The 15,373-nt window shown below is 52.0% G+C and overlaps 1 protein-coding gene across 1 annotated transcript; it reads left to right on the top strand.

Moving 5' to 3' along the window:
* Window positions 1-1,040: 1,040 nt before the first annotated feature.
* BSPRY (B-box and SPRY domain containing) lies at window positions 1,041-13,994 on the top strand. Its single transcript, XM_062591301.1, has 6 exons — window positions 1,041-1,121; window positions 2,453-2,551; window positions 3,407-3,637; window positions 6,357-6,382; window positions 7,662-7,786; window positions 13,399-13,994. Exons 1-6 carry the CDS (start codon window positions 1,041-1,043, stop codon window positions 13,923-13,925), a joined length of 1,089 nt encoding a protein of 362 aa, XP_062447285.1. The 3' UTR covers window positions 13,926-13,994.
* Window positions 13,995-15,373: the final 1,379 nt, after the last annotated feature.

The raw sequence follows: 15,373 nt of genomic DNA, 5'->3' as shown, positions 1-15,373 counted from the left end.
TTTGCTAACAAAAAAATTGGGGGAAAAAAAGGAAAGTCAAGCTACTTCTAGCACACAGGGGGAAAAAAAAGTGCTTCAAGTCTCTGCTTACAAAAAGTTGAAAACCAAACACTGGCAGCAACAAGTGAGAGGCACTAGTTTTCTACCAAACGTTCCCTTTCTAATTTTACCCTGAGAGCCTGTGTGATTAGCAATATCTAGCTAATCTCTGCTTGCTCTATCCCCGAGTCTGCGTGTTCAAAAGATATAAAGGAAAGTAAATCTCACAGTTCAGGGGCAGTGTTATTTTGGCAAATAACTTCTTTCAGTCAGATGCAGATTGAGTTTGTAAATTGTTTCAGTACGTTAGGAACGAATGCAAGTTTTCTTGGACAACAAGAGAACACGGGAAGTTTCTTTCACCTGCAAAATAAAATTCTAGGAAAAGGCTAAGACCTTATTTTTGATTTCTTAATTGCAGTGATGTCAGCTGCATAAAACAGCAGGAACGGCACATTATCAGAGGTGTCTTTTACCAGGATTTTGCATGCAAAGGTAACACAGTTTGAAGAGAAACCGATTCGTGCAGCGCCCCATAGGGCGCACCTCGCCGCAGCAGCAGTAACGCGCGCGTTTTATTTCACCACAGAAAAGGGGCTTCCCGGGAAGCGCGCGCCCGTCCCGGAGCGTTCCCCAAAGCAGCCTCCTCGCTGGGCTCCGCGGGGCCGCGGCTCCCGCAGACACAGCGGCCGCCTCCTTCCGCCCGCAGACGCCGCTCTGCCGCCCCCCGCGGCGCCCGGTTTCCCCTTGAGCCGCTCCTCAGCGCCGGCCCCTACAGCCGGGGGCCCCGCGCGCGGGACACGGGGCGCCGCCGGGTGCCGCTGCCGCAGCCCCGCCCCGGCCCGTAGGCGCGGGCAGCGCCGCCGCCGCCGCCGCGCACTCACCGTGGGCCGGGCCGGGCTCCTTGGCGACGGCCGGGGCAGAGCCAGCGCGGCCCCGCCCCGCCCCGCCCCGCCGCCCTTCCCGGGGTCGCCCCGGGGCTGCGCCGAGGCGGGGGCGTCATGGCCGGGCGGCGGCCGCTGCCCCCCTTCCGCGGGGCGGGCCGCGCCGCGGCACCTGCCGCCCGGAGCCCGGCCGGGCTGGTGAGCGCCGCGGGGCCGCGCGGGGCCGGGGCCGGGCCGCGCCGGGCGGGGCGGTGCCGCCGCCGCCGCCTTCCCGCCCCCCGCACCTGCGGCAGGTGCCGCCGCCGCCGCGGGCGCGCAGCATGGCCCAGCGGGGCGGCGGGCCGCGGGCGCTGGCGGAGCGGGCGGCGGAGCTGCGGGTGAGCGGCGCGCGGGCGCCCCGCCCGCGGCGCTGCAGGGCCGGGCTCGGTGGGGGCCGGGGCGCCGCCGCGGCCGGGCCGGGCCTGGGCTGCGGGGCCGTGCGGGGCACCCGGGCGGGGCGGGGCTGTGCGGGGCCTCCGCGGCGGGCTGAGGGCGCGGGTGGGCTGGGGGCCGCGTGCGGGTTCCCCAGCACCCGTGGGGTTGTGTGGGGGGCACCGGGTGGGCCCCGGGGCTTTGTCGGGGTCGTGTGGGGGGTCCCTGGTGGGCTGTGGGGCCTGCGGTGTGCTGTGGGGCTGGGTGTGGAGCACGTGGTGGGGCACAGTGTGCTGCGGGATTGTGTGTGGGGCCTGGTGTGGGGTCCCCAGCAGGCTGTGGGGCCCATGGTGCGCTGCAGAGTCATGTGTGGGGCTGGGTGTGGGGTTCCTGGCAGGCTGGGGGGCATGTGGTGGGCTGGGGGGCTGTGTGTGGAGCACGTGGTGGGGCACAGTGGGCTGTGGGGCACGTGGTGGGGCATGGTGGGCTGTGGGGCTGTGTATGGGGCTATATGTAGGACCCCTGATGGGATTTGGGGCTGTGTGTGGAGCACGTGGTGGGGCCCGGTAGGCTATGGGACTGTGTGTGGGGCACATGGTGGGGCATGATGGGCTGTGGGACTGTGTATGAGGCTGTATGTAGGGTCCCTGATGGGATGTGGGGCTGCGTGTGGAGCATGTGGTGGGGTACAGCGGGCTGTGTGGAGCATGTGGTGGGGCCCGGTAGGCTGTGGGACACGTGGTGGGGCATGGTGGGCTGTGGGACTGTGTGGGGCGCCGTGGGGCATATGTTGAGCTGTGGGGTTTTGTGGGGGGGCACATGTAGGGTCCCAGATGGGATGCAGGCTGTGTGGGGAGTCCTTGGTGGGCTGTGGGGTCTCTGGCAGGTGTGGGGCACGTGGTGGGCTGTTGTGTTGTGTGGGGGGCTGCGTATGGGGTCCCCAGCAGGCTGTGGGGCACATGGCAGTAGGCGGAGCCGCGTGGGGCAGCCCGTGGGGTGCAGGGCCATGCTCAAGGGCCCCGGCAGGGTGTGGGGCGGCGCGGGGAGCCTAGCGGGGCCGCGTGGAGGCGGCGGGGCGCGACGGGGCCTGACCGCCTGCTCTTGGCTCTGCGCTTCAGAACAAAATAGTGGATCAGTGCGAACGGCTCCAGCTGCAGAGCGCTGCCATAGCCAAGCACACGGCCGAGGTGCTGCCAGCCAAGAACCAAGGCGTCCTGGTAATTCCCTTCCCTTCGCCCTAGAGCAGCACGGGCTGGAGCGCGCTGGCCCGGCACGCTCACCTTTCCCTGCTGACGCTCACATGGCAGAGGTACAGCGCTGCTGAGGGTGACCTGGGCTGGGGGGACTCATCTGTGTGCAGATGTCCCTCTCCCCCTTAACTGACAGCTGTTTTGCCTGTGCAAGCTGGAGCTCAACTCCATTGCATGAATCCGGCAGACGGGTAGGTGCAGCATGAGCATGCCATGGCTTTCAAGGCACGGAAGGGCGATGTGGGCGCCTGGTTGCCCAGTGACTTGGGTTCGACTTGCGGGGGCGGCTGTGGAGCGGCACTGCTGTACTGAGTGCTCTCCATCTCTGTCTCGGCGAGTATGCAGACAAAACGATTTCTTCATTTAGTGTAACACTGGTAAAAGCTTCACTAGAGCCAGTGTCTCTTGGATTCCTTCTTTTGTCTGTGCTTACTGATGCTGAACGATGATTAGAGATGGTTCTCGTCGTCAGCTCTGTTTCTTGCTAGTAGTGCTTCTCTCTTCTTGCTGGAGTGATCCTGGAAGATCTATTGAAGGAAGGTGCTTTGGTCTGTAGCAGAGCCGCAGGCTGTCACTTGCATGCCATGATGATTAGGAGTCGCTTTAGAGTTATCCTGACAGCTGGCTAAGCTAGGAGGCGGAAGGCAGGTTTAGGACTGGTTATCCCACTCACCTACTTGCATCATGCTGATTAGTGTAGCTTGGGCTGAATTAACATGATGATCTTAAAAGCTGAGCCTGCAGAAAGCTGGGAGAAGCTCTTGGTGCTCTTGTTTGGTTTGAGGCAAGATTGATATTTCTTTCCTCTCCTCGCTCTGCCAGAGTGCTGCCAGTGAGGCACGGGAATTGGTGATCCAGAGGCTGACCTTTGTGAGAAACATGTGTGAAAATGAAGAACAGCGATTGCTGGAGAAGGTGCACACAGAGGAAGAGCGGGCGCACCAGAGCATCCTGACACAGCAGGTGCACTGGACTGAGGCTCTGCAGAAGCTATCTGCCCTTCGAACCTACTTGGTAGATGTGATCACCAATCTGGATGACCAGGACCTGGTGGTAAGTACTGCTTGTTGTGCCGAGAGACAGGTCAATCAGCCTAGAAGTGAACCTAAGACGTTTTATCGTGGATTCTATGGGGCTCAGATACGGAGTTCGGGAGCTTGCTGCATTGACAGAAAGAAGTCAGAATGGGACAGGATCTATGTTTGCAGATCCAGCTCAAGGAAGCCCCTTCAGCTGGCACTGAAAAGCCCCCATGGTTTCTCAGTGGTTCCTAGAGCATATGTTCTGCCTGGTTTTGCCTTGGCATGAAGTGAGGTTTGGTTACCAGAACTACTGTCCAGGCTCAGGTCTCCAAGATGTTGGCTTGGTGCTGCCTGCTTAGGTGCCTTTCAGGCTTGACAGCAGGGACGGAACCAGATTTGGCTTATAGACTGAGAGCAGGAGAAGCCTGTTATTGTAGATTTTTTTCTAGTTTTATTTTTTTTTCTAGTTCTAATCAAAATGTGATCTTTAGGGCACCTGTAGCTTTTCTTAAATGTCTGTTTTGCCACTTAAAATACGTCTGTATGTTTATCCTGCAAAGCAGTCTGTGCTTCACTTTGCTCAATTTTTTTTCTGGTTATCAAATTGTCTCAGGGTTTCCCCAAGAAATTCCTTTTGTTTTAGATGTGAGCAGATAGGTATTCTACCGCCTACTCCTCCTTGCTCTTAGCTACTGCTTGTCATATATAACTTTTTGAAGCGAGTGGCAGAAGCCCTGATTGGAAAGCAGAGTTAGTCCCAAGGTTAGAAGGCAATTGGCTATTCCTTGGATGGTAAGCGCAGTGTCTGTGCTGCCCAGGCATCGTAGCTATTTGAGTTGTGGCCTCGCTGTAGAGAGTAGAGGTTGTAACACAATCAAGTGCCAGTGGAGAAAGGAGACCAGTGAGACCCTCTGTTTCTTCTTTTGCCACATGATGGAGGGGAAATAAGGATGGTGAATTCTCCAGGTTGGATTGTTGGTGTTGGCACTTGTGTCTATCAGGAACCAATACAGGTTGTATCACAGGAAGGTAGAAAAGGCACAAGTTCACTGTGCATCTCTGTATCTGGGAGCAGGATGTGTGTGTATGTTTTTCACCACTTTGATAGTCGGGCTGTCCCTTGAACAGTGCCAGTGCACCATCGTCAGCAGGTACAGAGACAAATGGATTTGATCCCAGGGTTATTTGGCGAAGTTTCTCTAGCAGCAGGGCCACACCTGGACTAGAACCTGTGCAAAAATATGAGCTTTTTTTCTGGACAGTTAAAACCAATACAGGCTCTACCCATGCAATCAAAATGAGCTGTTGGGGTAATAGCAGAAGAGTACTTGGCATATAAGCAGGAAATTTCCCAGGATTTTCTTAATACCCTGAGGCCCTTGCCTTGAGGTAACTGAGAAATTGAGACATGCCACACGCCCTTACTGCCCCGTGCAGTTGCACACACACCTCTGAAATACTGGGGATCAGAGAACTGGTAGGGGGGCTGGCACATAGCAACCACTATGTTAAAAATACAGGTTTTTATTTATTTGTTTGTTTTTAAATAGCTCTGTGCTGGTGTGTTACAGGGAAGGCAAATGTCTGTATAAATGGTTGGGTAATTCATCTGTCCTACAAAAGCACTTTTCCTGTTCAGCTGTTCTGAAGAAGGCCCTGAGGATGTTAGACCAGCAGGACTGCTTTACCTCTTATCAAAAGCACTCAGAGTTGTTTGCTGTAAGCACAGGATGTTCTTGCAAGGTGCCCTAACAGGCTGGGGGAAGAGGGAGGGACATGGAAGAGAGTCTAGCTGACAACTGACAGCACTGGGGTTTCACGCTTTGGCTAAGGGAGGTGCAGTGGTAAGAGGTGCCAGATGCTGGCAGCCTGGTGTTTACCAAAGGGTTTGGAGGCAGATCAGGTTCTTTACAGTTCCAGAGACCTTCTCTGGTCTCCCACGTGTTTCCCTTGCACCAGGTGATCCAGCTGTACTTGCAGGGCTCTGCTCTAACAGTGCTTGTATTACTCAGAAGAGCTGTGCTTTGGACCCTGGCAGGCTCTGTCTAGAAGTCCCAATGTCCTGCTAGAGCCACTGTCATCCAGCTACCCAGTCCCACTGGCTCAGCAGAAATTAGCCGTGGACATGTGGAACATGTATTGCCCTCAGACATTCTCACTCATTTTCTGAGTGAAGGAGTAAATGAATGCTGCAACTACAGAACATATATATTGGATACGTCACCCTATTCTGCAAGGGCAAGGTTGGGATGAGGAGTTGCCCTCTTTGGGGGGGGAAGGAGAGCAGTGCTCCTTGGGGTACAGGCTATCAGCAGAAAGGCACATGGAAGGAGCACACAGGACGTGGGGCATTGAGGAATGCACTTCCCCTGCCGCAGGTGAGCTGGCTGCAAGGAATCTGCAGCTGTAGGAGATGCACTGGAGGAGATCACAGAGTGTGGGGAGAAATAGTTAGCAGAGCTGGGGAAAGGAGGCCTGAAAAAGAAGCGGAGGGTTTCCTCCAGCTGTATCTCTTGGGTCTTCTCTTTGCTCCAAATTTTATTTCTCAGGGCATCCCTGTAGTGGAGGCTTGGTCCTCATATAAGGCATTACTAGCCTGTTTTGGGGCAGAGCATCTCTGCTGTCCAGGTGAAGGTGGAGGGTTTGCTGTGCCCCTGAAGAGCTATAGTCCTTGGAAGCGCTCAGCCTGTGTTTTGGATTTTATTTGTTGGAATTTCAGCTATGATGTCTCTTTCTCTCCTTGTCCACAGCATGCAGAACAAGAGATCTTCGAGAGGTTAGTACCTGGCCATTCCTTGGCCTTTTCCTAAGCTGTTCTCCAAGCTTGACTGCTTCTGCTGTGAGCAGCATGCCATTGCCCAGGCAGCAGGTGATACTTGCTCTTTCTTCCTTTATGTTGCTTTTGTTGAGGACATACCAAAGAGATACTAACATGTCTTCTTTACTTCACGTGCTGCGCTGCAGCTCAGGTGGAAACCTGGCACCTGGAAACACTAGAGACCAGGACACACACAGTATCCACAGAGGCATTGGCAGATGCTCTGGCACTCGCTCACAGGAGACCTTCTCTAGTTTCTTAGAAAGCTCCACGGGGCTCCCTGGGAGCAAACCTGTCCCTGGCTGATTGACAGTAGGATTGTCCATCTGGAAAACCAGCATTCTTTATGCCTGGAGAACTGTTGGCATGGCATTGCCCGGAGGGGTGATGTGTCCGAGCTCTGCGCTCACACTGCCTTCTTCCTGAGCAGATAGACCCTTTGCACAGTATCTGTGGATGGAGGACCAGGTGCAGATGTCGGTATTTCTGAAGGTCATCTGTATGGAGCGTTACTAATGTTGGGCTGCCCTTACTTGTGAAGGGAGCTTGGCAGCTGGATTTTCACAGGCATTTCAGTGGCTGCTACAACAGTGCTAAGTAGCACTGTTGGATTCTCCTATGCAGAGACCTTCCAGGAGTATTTTTGCCTGGAGCCTGCCTGTAGAGAAAAAGAAGTGAACTGCAGCACATCATCATCAGCCAGTGCCAGAGCCTCGGCCTTTGCTTAAAGTGAGTTCCATGTGTGTGCTGCAAGCTGTCAAGTCCTCAGTCTCCTTGCTATGCTCTATGAAACCTCCTGGAGTGCTGGCTTGCTTTTGGTAGCGTCCCCCTTTGCTCTAACAATAAGGCTTTGTTGACAAAAGGCCTCCCAGAGAAATCTGATTCTCTCACCACAGCCTGTCCCTTGTATTCCTCTTGTGTCTTGATGGCTGGTCTCAGACCCATTTATTCGGTGTCAGCCGAATAAGGAAGCTGTTGACTTAGGCTACCAGGATTGTATTTTAAAACACTGAAGTCCTTTCAGAAGTTCCTGCAATCAAAGCCAACCGAAAATATCAGTTAGGAGGCAGAGCTTGCCTAGAAACCTCCCCCCAGCATAGTTTCTCTGCAACAAATGGTGCTATTGCAACATCTCCAGCTCGTCTTTCTATACTAGTTCCTAGCAATCTTTATAATCACCTCCCAGCTATAGTCAATAAATCAATGTTTCAAAATAACCCTCATGTTTCTTTGCTAGGACAGAGGCAGCAGAGGGAATCTTAGAGCCACAGGAGTCTGAGAAGTTAAACTTTAATCAGAAGTGTGTTCAGAGTCCATTGCTGAAGCGATTATGGGCCTCTGCTGTTCTCTGCTGCATCGCAGGTCAGTGTCTTGTTCACGTCTCATGCTCTCTGAGGATTCTTGCAGTAAGGTCATTCTTTTTGTGCCCAAAGAAACATCCTGATGCTATGATATATCTGCCTAGTACTTAAAAGCAAGGGGACGTTGGGAGAAAACACACAGTTCTAGTCTGTGCTTTGTAATTTGTGTACAAACATGAGCACTGAGCCACAGGGAAGCACTAACTGTCCCTTGTGAAAGGGAAGCTGTACTGCCCTGGCTTAGGCTGCTCCCAGCTGCAAGGCCCCGCAGAAGAGCTGCTAAGCAGGTGGGCAGTGTGGGCTCCTGGCTGTGCTCTGCTCCCGCTGCTGGGTGCAAGGTGGCCCAGGACCCAGCCTGGAGATGGGCCTGGCCTTGGCCCCCTCTGCAGCTCCTGAAGCCACAGGGCACTCACTGCTGCTGGGCATGGGAAAGATGAGGCGACTGAGGGATGAATCCCATCTGCTCGCTTGGAGGGACATGAGTCTAACCCTGAGCAGTGTCCAGCCTGGGAGCGGGGGCAGCGTACCTTGCAAGGGAGCTGCTAAGTGGGGTCAGGTGTGCCTGTGTCCTGCTGCCACTGCCTGGGCAAGGGGAGAATCTGGCGCCTCCTGCCCTCTTTGCTGTCCCAGCTCTACTCCTGTTCCTAATTACTTTGAGCCCCCCAGGAGAGGAAGACAGCAGCAGTTGTAGGGGATCTAGGGAAAGGGGGGTGGGGTGGGACAGTAGTTTGAAGCATCTGGTTGTGGCTATGAGGAGAATCAGAGTTTGAAAAGATCACTTGAAAAGACCATAAGAAGGCTCCATTGCATAATCTCGCTTTGTTTCTTTTGCTCTTTTCTTGGATTGTTTAGACACCTCAGTAAGAGTGATGTTGCCAAAGGAATCCTTGCTACAGAAATTCCTCTTTGCTCCTTTTAGCATTGGCCTACTGGTAATTTTAAGAGGATAGACTCACCTGTATCTGTAAGAAGCTCTAGTTTGCCAAGATGAGAAATAGATAAATGCAATAGCTTTGTGATTGTAAACTGAGGTGGTGGTTGTGCAGGAGCTGGTGGTTTTGTTGGAAACACCTGGGATCTGTGATTCAGCCCAGCTCTTGCTGTAAAGCTGGGGTTGCATCAGAGGCATTTATCAGGCCGTCAGTGTGCTCAAGATACCACCTTGCCAAGCTGCTGTTGGTTTTCTTGAACAGTGAGAGATAAGTTCCTTCTGGCAGTGATCTGCTTGCACTGCTGATGGTGGAATGTTTGCTTTTAGTATTATTTTCAGGCCATCATTAGAGTATTTCAAATTTATTTGTTTTTTCCTCAGGACAAGGGCAGCATCATTCATAATTTGGAAAGATTTGTCCTGAGTGTTACCCCGTGAACAGCATTTGGGATGACCTTCCCAAAGGTTTTGCGATAACCTTTGATTTTTTGCTGATCTTGCTCTAGGGGTGTTGATGTTGATGAGTGGTCCCCATTTTTTTCCCTGCTTTTAGTTCCCTTTTGAAGGTGTGTACTTCTGACTTTTATTGCTTTAGTGTTCTTAAGTGTTAACTTGACGATTGGTGCATACCAGATCATACCAGTGTTTGTCTCTTCTACTGCAAGCTGTGATACTGCTCTTTCTTTGCAATTATTCAGTCTTACCTGTGCCAAAGACCTTTCTCTGTTTTGAGTCTCTGATTACTGGCAATTATGCAAATCCTGAAGTTGTACATTGACAAAATTGAGCAGGTTCTCAGCAGATGTTTTAAGCCATTAAGGCAGTCAGGAAACCTTTCCCTTGATTTTCTTTGTTGTGACATTTTTTATGGAGTCTTTTTCTAAGAGCGTGCTTGTCCAATGTAATGATTCTAAAGCTTTCAGTCCTAGCAGTGGGTCTGTTGGTACATTCATAACACTAAAATTTTGCTCTGATGTTTTCCTGTGGATGCATTTAGCATGTTGTTATTGTATGCTGGGGATGCCTGCCATATCCTTGCTAATCTCAGGAGTCCGTAGTCCACGCAGGGCATAGCCTGAAAAATTTAATATTAACTGCAGTGGTCCTAGCTTTCATTAAGACACAGTAATGTTGTATTTTATTTAGTGGTCCCTCCTGCTGAAGGCAGCAGAATAAGTGACAGTCTTGTTTGTTTGCTTGAAAAAAAGTTATTTTCCAGCCTTGGCAGTTGGCCCGTAAAGGCTCACAGGCACTTGAAAACCAGAACACAAAAGAATCTTCATTTCATTACCTCAAAAATAAACATGGTTCCTTTGATCTCTTTATTTGGCGGATAACTTATGTATCATTTGTGTTTGGGGTCGGCAGCTTCTTCCTTAAACCAAGAACTAATGCACATCTCCCAGCATAGTTCTGGGAGGGATCTTGGTTCACAAGCCACCTACGTCAATCCTGCTGGGGGGCAGGAAGTAAGTGGTGAGGCTGACTGGAAACTGGAGTAAGTAAAAACTCTGCAGAGGTGACACATCTTGTAGCCTCTTTGCTTTTAGTGGTTTGGGGGTTTTTAGAAGCAGGACAGCCTGTTACTCTAAAAGACAAGATCAAAACTGTCCCAGGTAGCTGAAATGTTGAACTGTAGCATGGTGATGTTCTGCTGCTTGTCCCAAGCGCCAGGCTGGGTCTGGATTTCAGCCTGATGCCCAAATCTAGATAAGAGGATTTTAATTTAAGAATTGGGAGTTTGGAAATAGGATCTTGAAGTGATTTAGAAGTAGTAAAATGTGCTTCAAATAACATGTACATACTTAAAGATGGATGTTAACTTTTGTACTTAGCATCTCACCTTTCTCTAAAGAGGCAGGTCTATTCTGCAAGGTACTATGCTGAGGAAGGAATACAAATAAAATGGATTTTGAGGTGAGAAGAATCCCTGGTGGAATTCTTTATCAGAATATGTGAGCATATCAGGAGGGTGAATATAATCACGACAAAGCGCTTGTCTGCATGGGGAAAATTTGCTGGTCTCAATTATTCTGCTAATTAAACCAGCATTGCTCCTTGCTTGGATGCTGTTTTGGAATCGTTTCCCTAACGCAGTTAGTTACACTGGTGTGGCCAGGTTGGTATTTCCCCATGCGGGTGATCCCTGCACGCAGACACCAGAGTGCAACGTCGTACCTAGCCTGGATGTGTGTTGCACAGTACAAGGCCTGGTGCTTTCATTCTCTCAGTGAAAGATAAAGTCTCACATTGCTCCATTTCCTATGAATTCCTAACAGCGTTTGGCTTCTTGGAAAGTCAGCTTTCAAACGGGCAGCATGAACGAGCTGCAGAGACATATGGAGAGCACAGTTTGGCAGGCAGGCACGCGGGAAAGGATTTGGCCAGCACTCAGTGAAATAAGTGATCAAGCAAATGAGGCTGGTTGCTTCAGCTGGAAGGGGGTGCTGCCTCCAGCATCTCTTTCTGCTTGCCGTTGCCCACAACGGCTTTCACCTGCTGTGTAAGTGTGCTGTGTTAGGCATATGTGGCACTTTCACTTTGCACAAACCGACACTTCAGTCTCAGTTCATCTGCTGCCAGGAAGCAACGGGGCAACTGCAGTCCTAGGAAATCCTTCACCCAGCACCACTACTGTTTAATGTCATGGGCTGTTTTATGCCTGTGGTGCGGGTTGATCAGGTGGGTGCTGACATAGCTCCCATTGCTCCTGCAACGCTTGTAGGAACTGGAGCAGATCAGCTCTGAGATGACCACGTTTGCGGTGCGGTGTAATGTTTTGATTCGCTAAGGGCCTCGTCCTGCGAAGCGCCGAACGCCAAGTAGAGGCGATTGGCGAATGGCAGGGACAGGCTTCATCCGATAGAGCTCTTCTGCCTGCAGAGCTTCAGCCTCACCCTGCAGTAATGCTGGGAGAGCAAATGACTCACCTGCCCCAACCTTGTTTCTGTGACAGTTTAAGATGTAAAATGAATAAATTGAGGGTGGAGGGAAGGCTGGGCGCAAAGAGAGGCACCAACTGATATGAATCCCCTCTCCCCTAGGAGTAGGCAGAGGTGAGTCAGCTGAGCCTCAGCCCTTTCTCTTTGCTTAGGCAACTTGCAGAGCAAGGGAAATATTTGTGCAGTTGCTCAACACCCTCACACCCTGGACTGCAGGCCTGTTGAGGTGTCTTATGGTGGGAACAGATGGCAGAGAGAAATGTGCAGGAGTCCTGCAGTCTCCAAGCCTGGCTTTGACCCCAGGCGTGCAGATCGCTCACTTTGCAGTGTGGTACGAATGCGACTGGGCAGCCCCTTAAGTCACAGCAAAACTGAACTGAGTCCTGGTTGAGCTCATGTCTTAATGCCTGGTGTCACCTCCCAGGGCTGCTCTGTACATGTTTTGGGCTTATGGGTGGTGTGGGTTGATGATGATTTGGGCTTCAGCATGCTTTATAGGAGGAGAGGGATCAGCACAGCCCTTGCCGACCCTCCTTGTTCTGGTATTACCGGCTTTGCTGGTTCTCTACAGACAGCGCAGCACTGTCTTTGCTCAGCCCTTGACCCGCTGGGGAGAAGTCTGCCCCTGTCCTGCAGTAGGGGTGGCAATCTGACTGAGAGAGACCCCAGGGAATGGGGCTGAGATTTGGGTCTCTCCTTGCCACACATGGAAACTTGGCTGAGTCTTTGTTCCCGTCACTGATCTGCTTCCTGCTACCAGGATTAACCAAAGTGCTGCTTGGCCAGGCTGCTGAATTCAGTTTTGTGAAGATCCAGGCCAGGGTCAGAATAAGATGAGAAGCGTCCTGTTCTGACTCTGAAGGACGTGACTGCCAAACTTCTGGTACAAGGCTAGAGTACGTCTTGGGGGGAGAGCAGGAGGCTCCATGTATGCAGGGCTCCCCCACACTTTCACTCTGGAGTTGGGTTTCTGACATGCCTGGGGGAATCTGGACATTGACAAGTCTCTACTTTCTTTCAGCCCTTGTCTGAAAGTCTGCAGTATCCTCCAGGGAAGTGGCACCTTCTGGGTTAGGCAGGTGGGGAATCTGGCTGAGTGGGAAGCTCTCCACTTATCTGTACCTGCTTTCCTGATGGAGTCCAAGGGGAGTGCTGGAGGGAAGTCAGGGCGATAGCTCTGGGTTGTGCTGCTGGCCTCCAAAGGCCATGTATCTTCTTCCTACCTGTTGTCACCCTGTGCTCCATGTCATGCTGGGCCCTAGGCTTTGGGACAGAGCAGTCCTCTTCCTGGGGAACTGCCTCCTCTGTGGAAAGCCTGAGGCCATGCTTGGCAGTCACTCCAGGTTGCAGGTGACCTTTCCCTAGCACGAGGGGGAGGCAACATTACAGAAGAATTGGCTTTGGCAGGTTGGCTGGATGGGACCAGTGTCCCAAGCCTTTGCTTTGATAGTGTGTGTTTGAGTTGGTGAGCTTACTAAATCCTGACCAGGTTCGGTCCCAGGCTCCAGGCTAGCTCCTTCCATTATTTCTGGGCCCTTGCTAGCCATGAGAGGTGTAATGTGGAGTGCTACATCCCCTTTCTTCTCACCGAGTCACACTAGGGGAACGTGGGAACTTCCCCAAGGAAAATGTGCAGTGAGAAGGCAATTTTCACTCTGATGCTGACCCCTGTGACTTATTCTTGGGGTGGTTCAGGTCGGGGCTGTGGAGTCCGTGCTCACTGCTTGGCTTCTTTCACAGGCTCCGAAGAGATTCACATAGATGAGAAAACTGTCAGCCCCCACCTGATCCTGTCAGAAGACAAGAGGACCCTGACGTTCAACCCTAAGAAAGCAAAGGTGTACTTGGACTGTCCTGAGAGATTTGACCACTGGCCCAATGCTTTGGCTACCACAGCTTTCCACACAGGAGTCTGTGCCTGGAGAATCAGCGTGGAAAAGAGCTGTGCCTACAAGCTGGGGGTTTCATACAGCTCGCTGCAGCGTAAGGGCTCTGGCAACGAAGCCCGCCTGGGTTACAATCCCGCCTCCTGGGTCTTCTCGCGCTATGACAGAGAGTTCAGGTTCTTGCACGCTGGTAACGAACAAACTGTGGAGCTGATCAAGTCACCAGCCGAGCTCGGCGTGCTGATTGACTTTCCTGGAGGGGAGATGCTCTTTTACGACCCTGATTCCTGTTCCATTCTCTTCTCCCACCGGGAGGCCTTCACTGCACCCCTGTATCCGGTCTTTGCTGTGGCCCACCAGAGCATCTCGCTTGTGCTCTAAGGGAAGCATTGCACTGCCTGGGGGTGGAGGAGCAGATCTCCTTGTGAATATACACTTGTATATACAATATACAGTCTCTCCATTTAATGCATGGAGCCCAAAGAGGGCTACCAGCTTGCATATGATAATATTCAGGAAAGGCCTTCAACCTGAATGTCTGTTCCTTGCTTGTTTTATGACAACTTTACTCTCTTCCTCTAGGCTAACTAGTTACGCTGTATTTGTCCTCCAGCATCCAACTATTAGCCGGTAGTCAGGACCTCAAGTTTCAAGGGGAAGAAGAAACAGTCCCTGACGTACCTGAGAGCAGAATGTTGTGCTTGCTGAACCCTGCAGGAAGCAACTCGTGCATGAAGGCATGTGAACTGATGGCCCTAAGCTTTGTTTGCTTCACATCTATCGGCACTCTTCTGTGCCAGGAGCTCACAGGTTGTGCTGTCAGTGCCGATTGCACTGCTCTAGCCAAATGCTTTTTTTGAGCATTCCCCATTCTGGATCTGTCCCTGCAAAATATGACCACATGCACTTTAGTGTTGCTAGCTTTGACTTGGAGAACAAGAGGAGTGCTTTACTTGGGGCTGTTTTTTTCCAGAAATGGAGAATAGCTGTCTACTCGGGAGCAGCAATTCCCCTATGAGCCCAGTTCAGCTTGGGGTGGACCTCAGACCTGGCACATGCAGTTTGCTCAGTGTTGAGCTAGAAGCAGAATCAAGGGTAACACAAACTGAAAGCAGCAGTGCTGGGACTTGGGAATAGTTTGAGTCTTGGCTCTTGCTAGCCTGTTTTGGATGAATCATTTGGTTTCTCTATGGAACAAAGGCTTATTTCTATCTGTTGGTGGTGGAGAGGAGTGGACGATACATGCTGCGAACTGCAGCAATTACAAACCTAGTTGAGTTTTAAATTTGATGGTGGGCTTTAGAAAACAGCAAGGGGCTCCATCAAGTTCTTTTGTCTTGGGTATTGCAAGGTCTTGGAATTGATTTTTCACAGCACTTGGCAAACGTGCTGTCATTTTGTTTTCTGGGGCAGCAGCGTGGTGGGATGCTTGCTGAGGTTTTAGATAAAGAAGCAGTGGGCTGTGCTTTGCAGCTGAACTTCTGCCCTCAGGATCCTGGTGGGACCTGAGCTGCTCCCCTTTCCACTGTGATGTTTCCTGCTGCGTCTCCACAGCTCAGGGCAAGGATCTGCTGAATGCAGACACAACCTCATTACCGTAGCCCAGCTAGGGCAGAGGTAGGGGAAAGCACAGGAGGGTCAACTGCCAACTTCACAGCGCTGAGCTCTCCTGAAGGCCTGCCAGCTCCTATGGGTCCTGGCTGCGGTGTGAGGGATGGGGAAGTTGGTGAAAGGAAGGTGTAATTCCCTCCCAGCTGTTGCTGTTCAGGAAAAGGGAGGTGCTGGCAGCGAAGGCAAACCAGGAGTACACTGAAATCTGCAGGGCAGTG

The sequence above is a fragment of the Rhea pennata genome, chromosome 18, assembly GCF_028389875.1.
Source record: "Rhea pennata isolate bPtePen1 chromosome 18, bPtePen1.pri, whole genome shotgun sequence".
Taxonomy (NCBI): Eukaryota; Metazoa; Chordata; class Aves; order Rheiformes; family Rheidae; genus Rhea; species Rhea pennata.
Note: the sequence above shows the minus strand (reverse complement) of the source record. Positions and strands in the feature narration are given on the sequence as shown.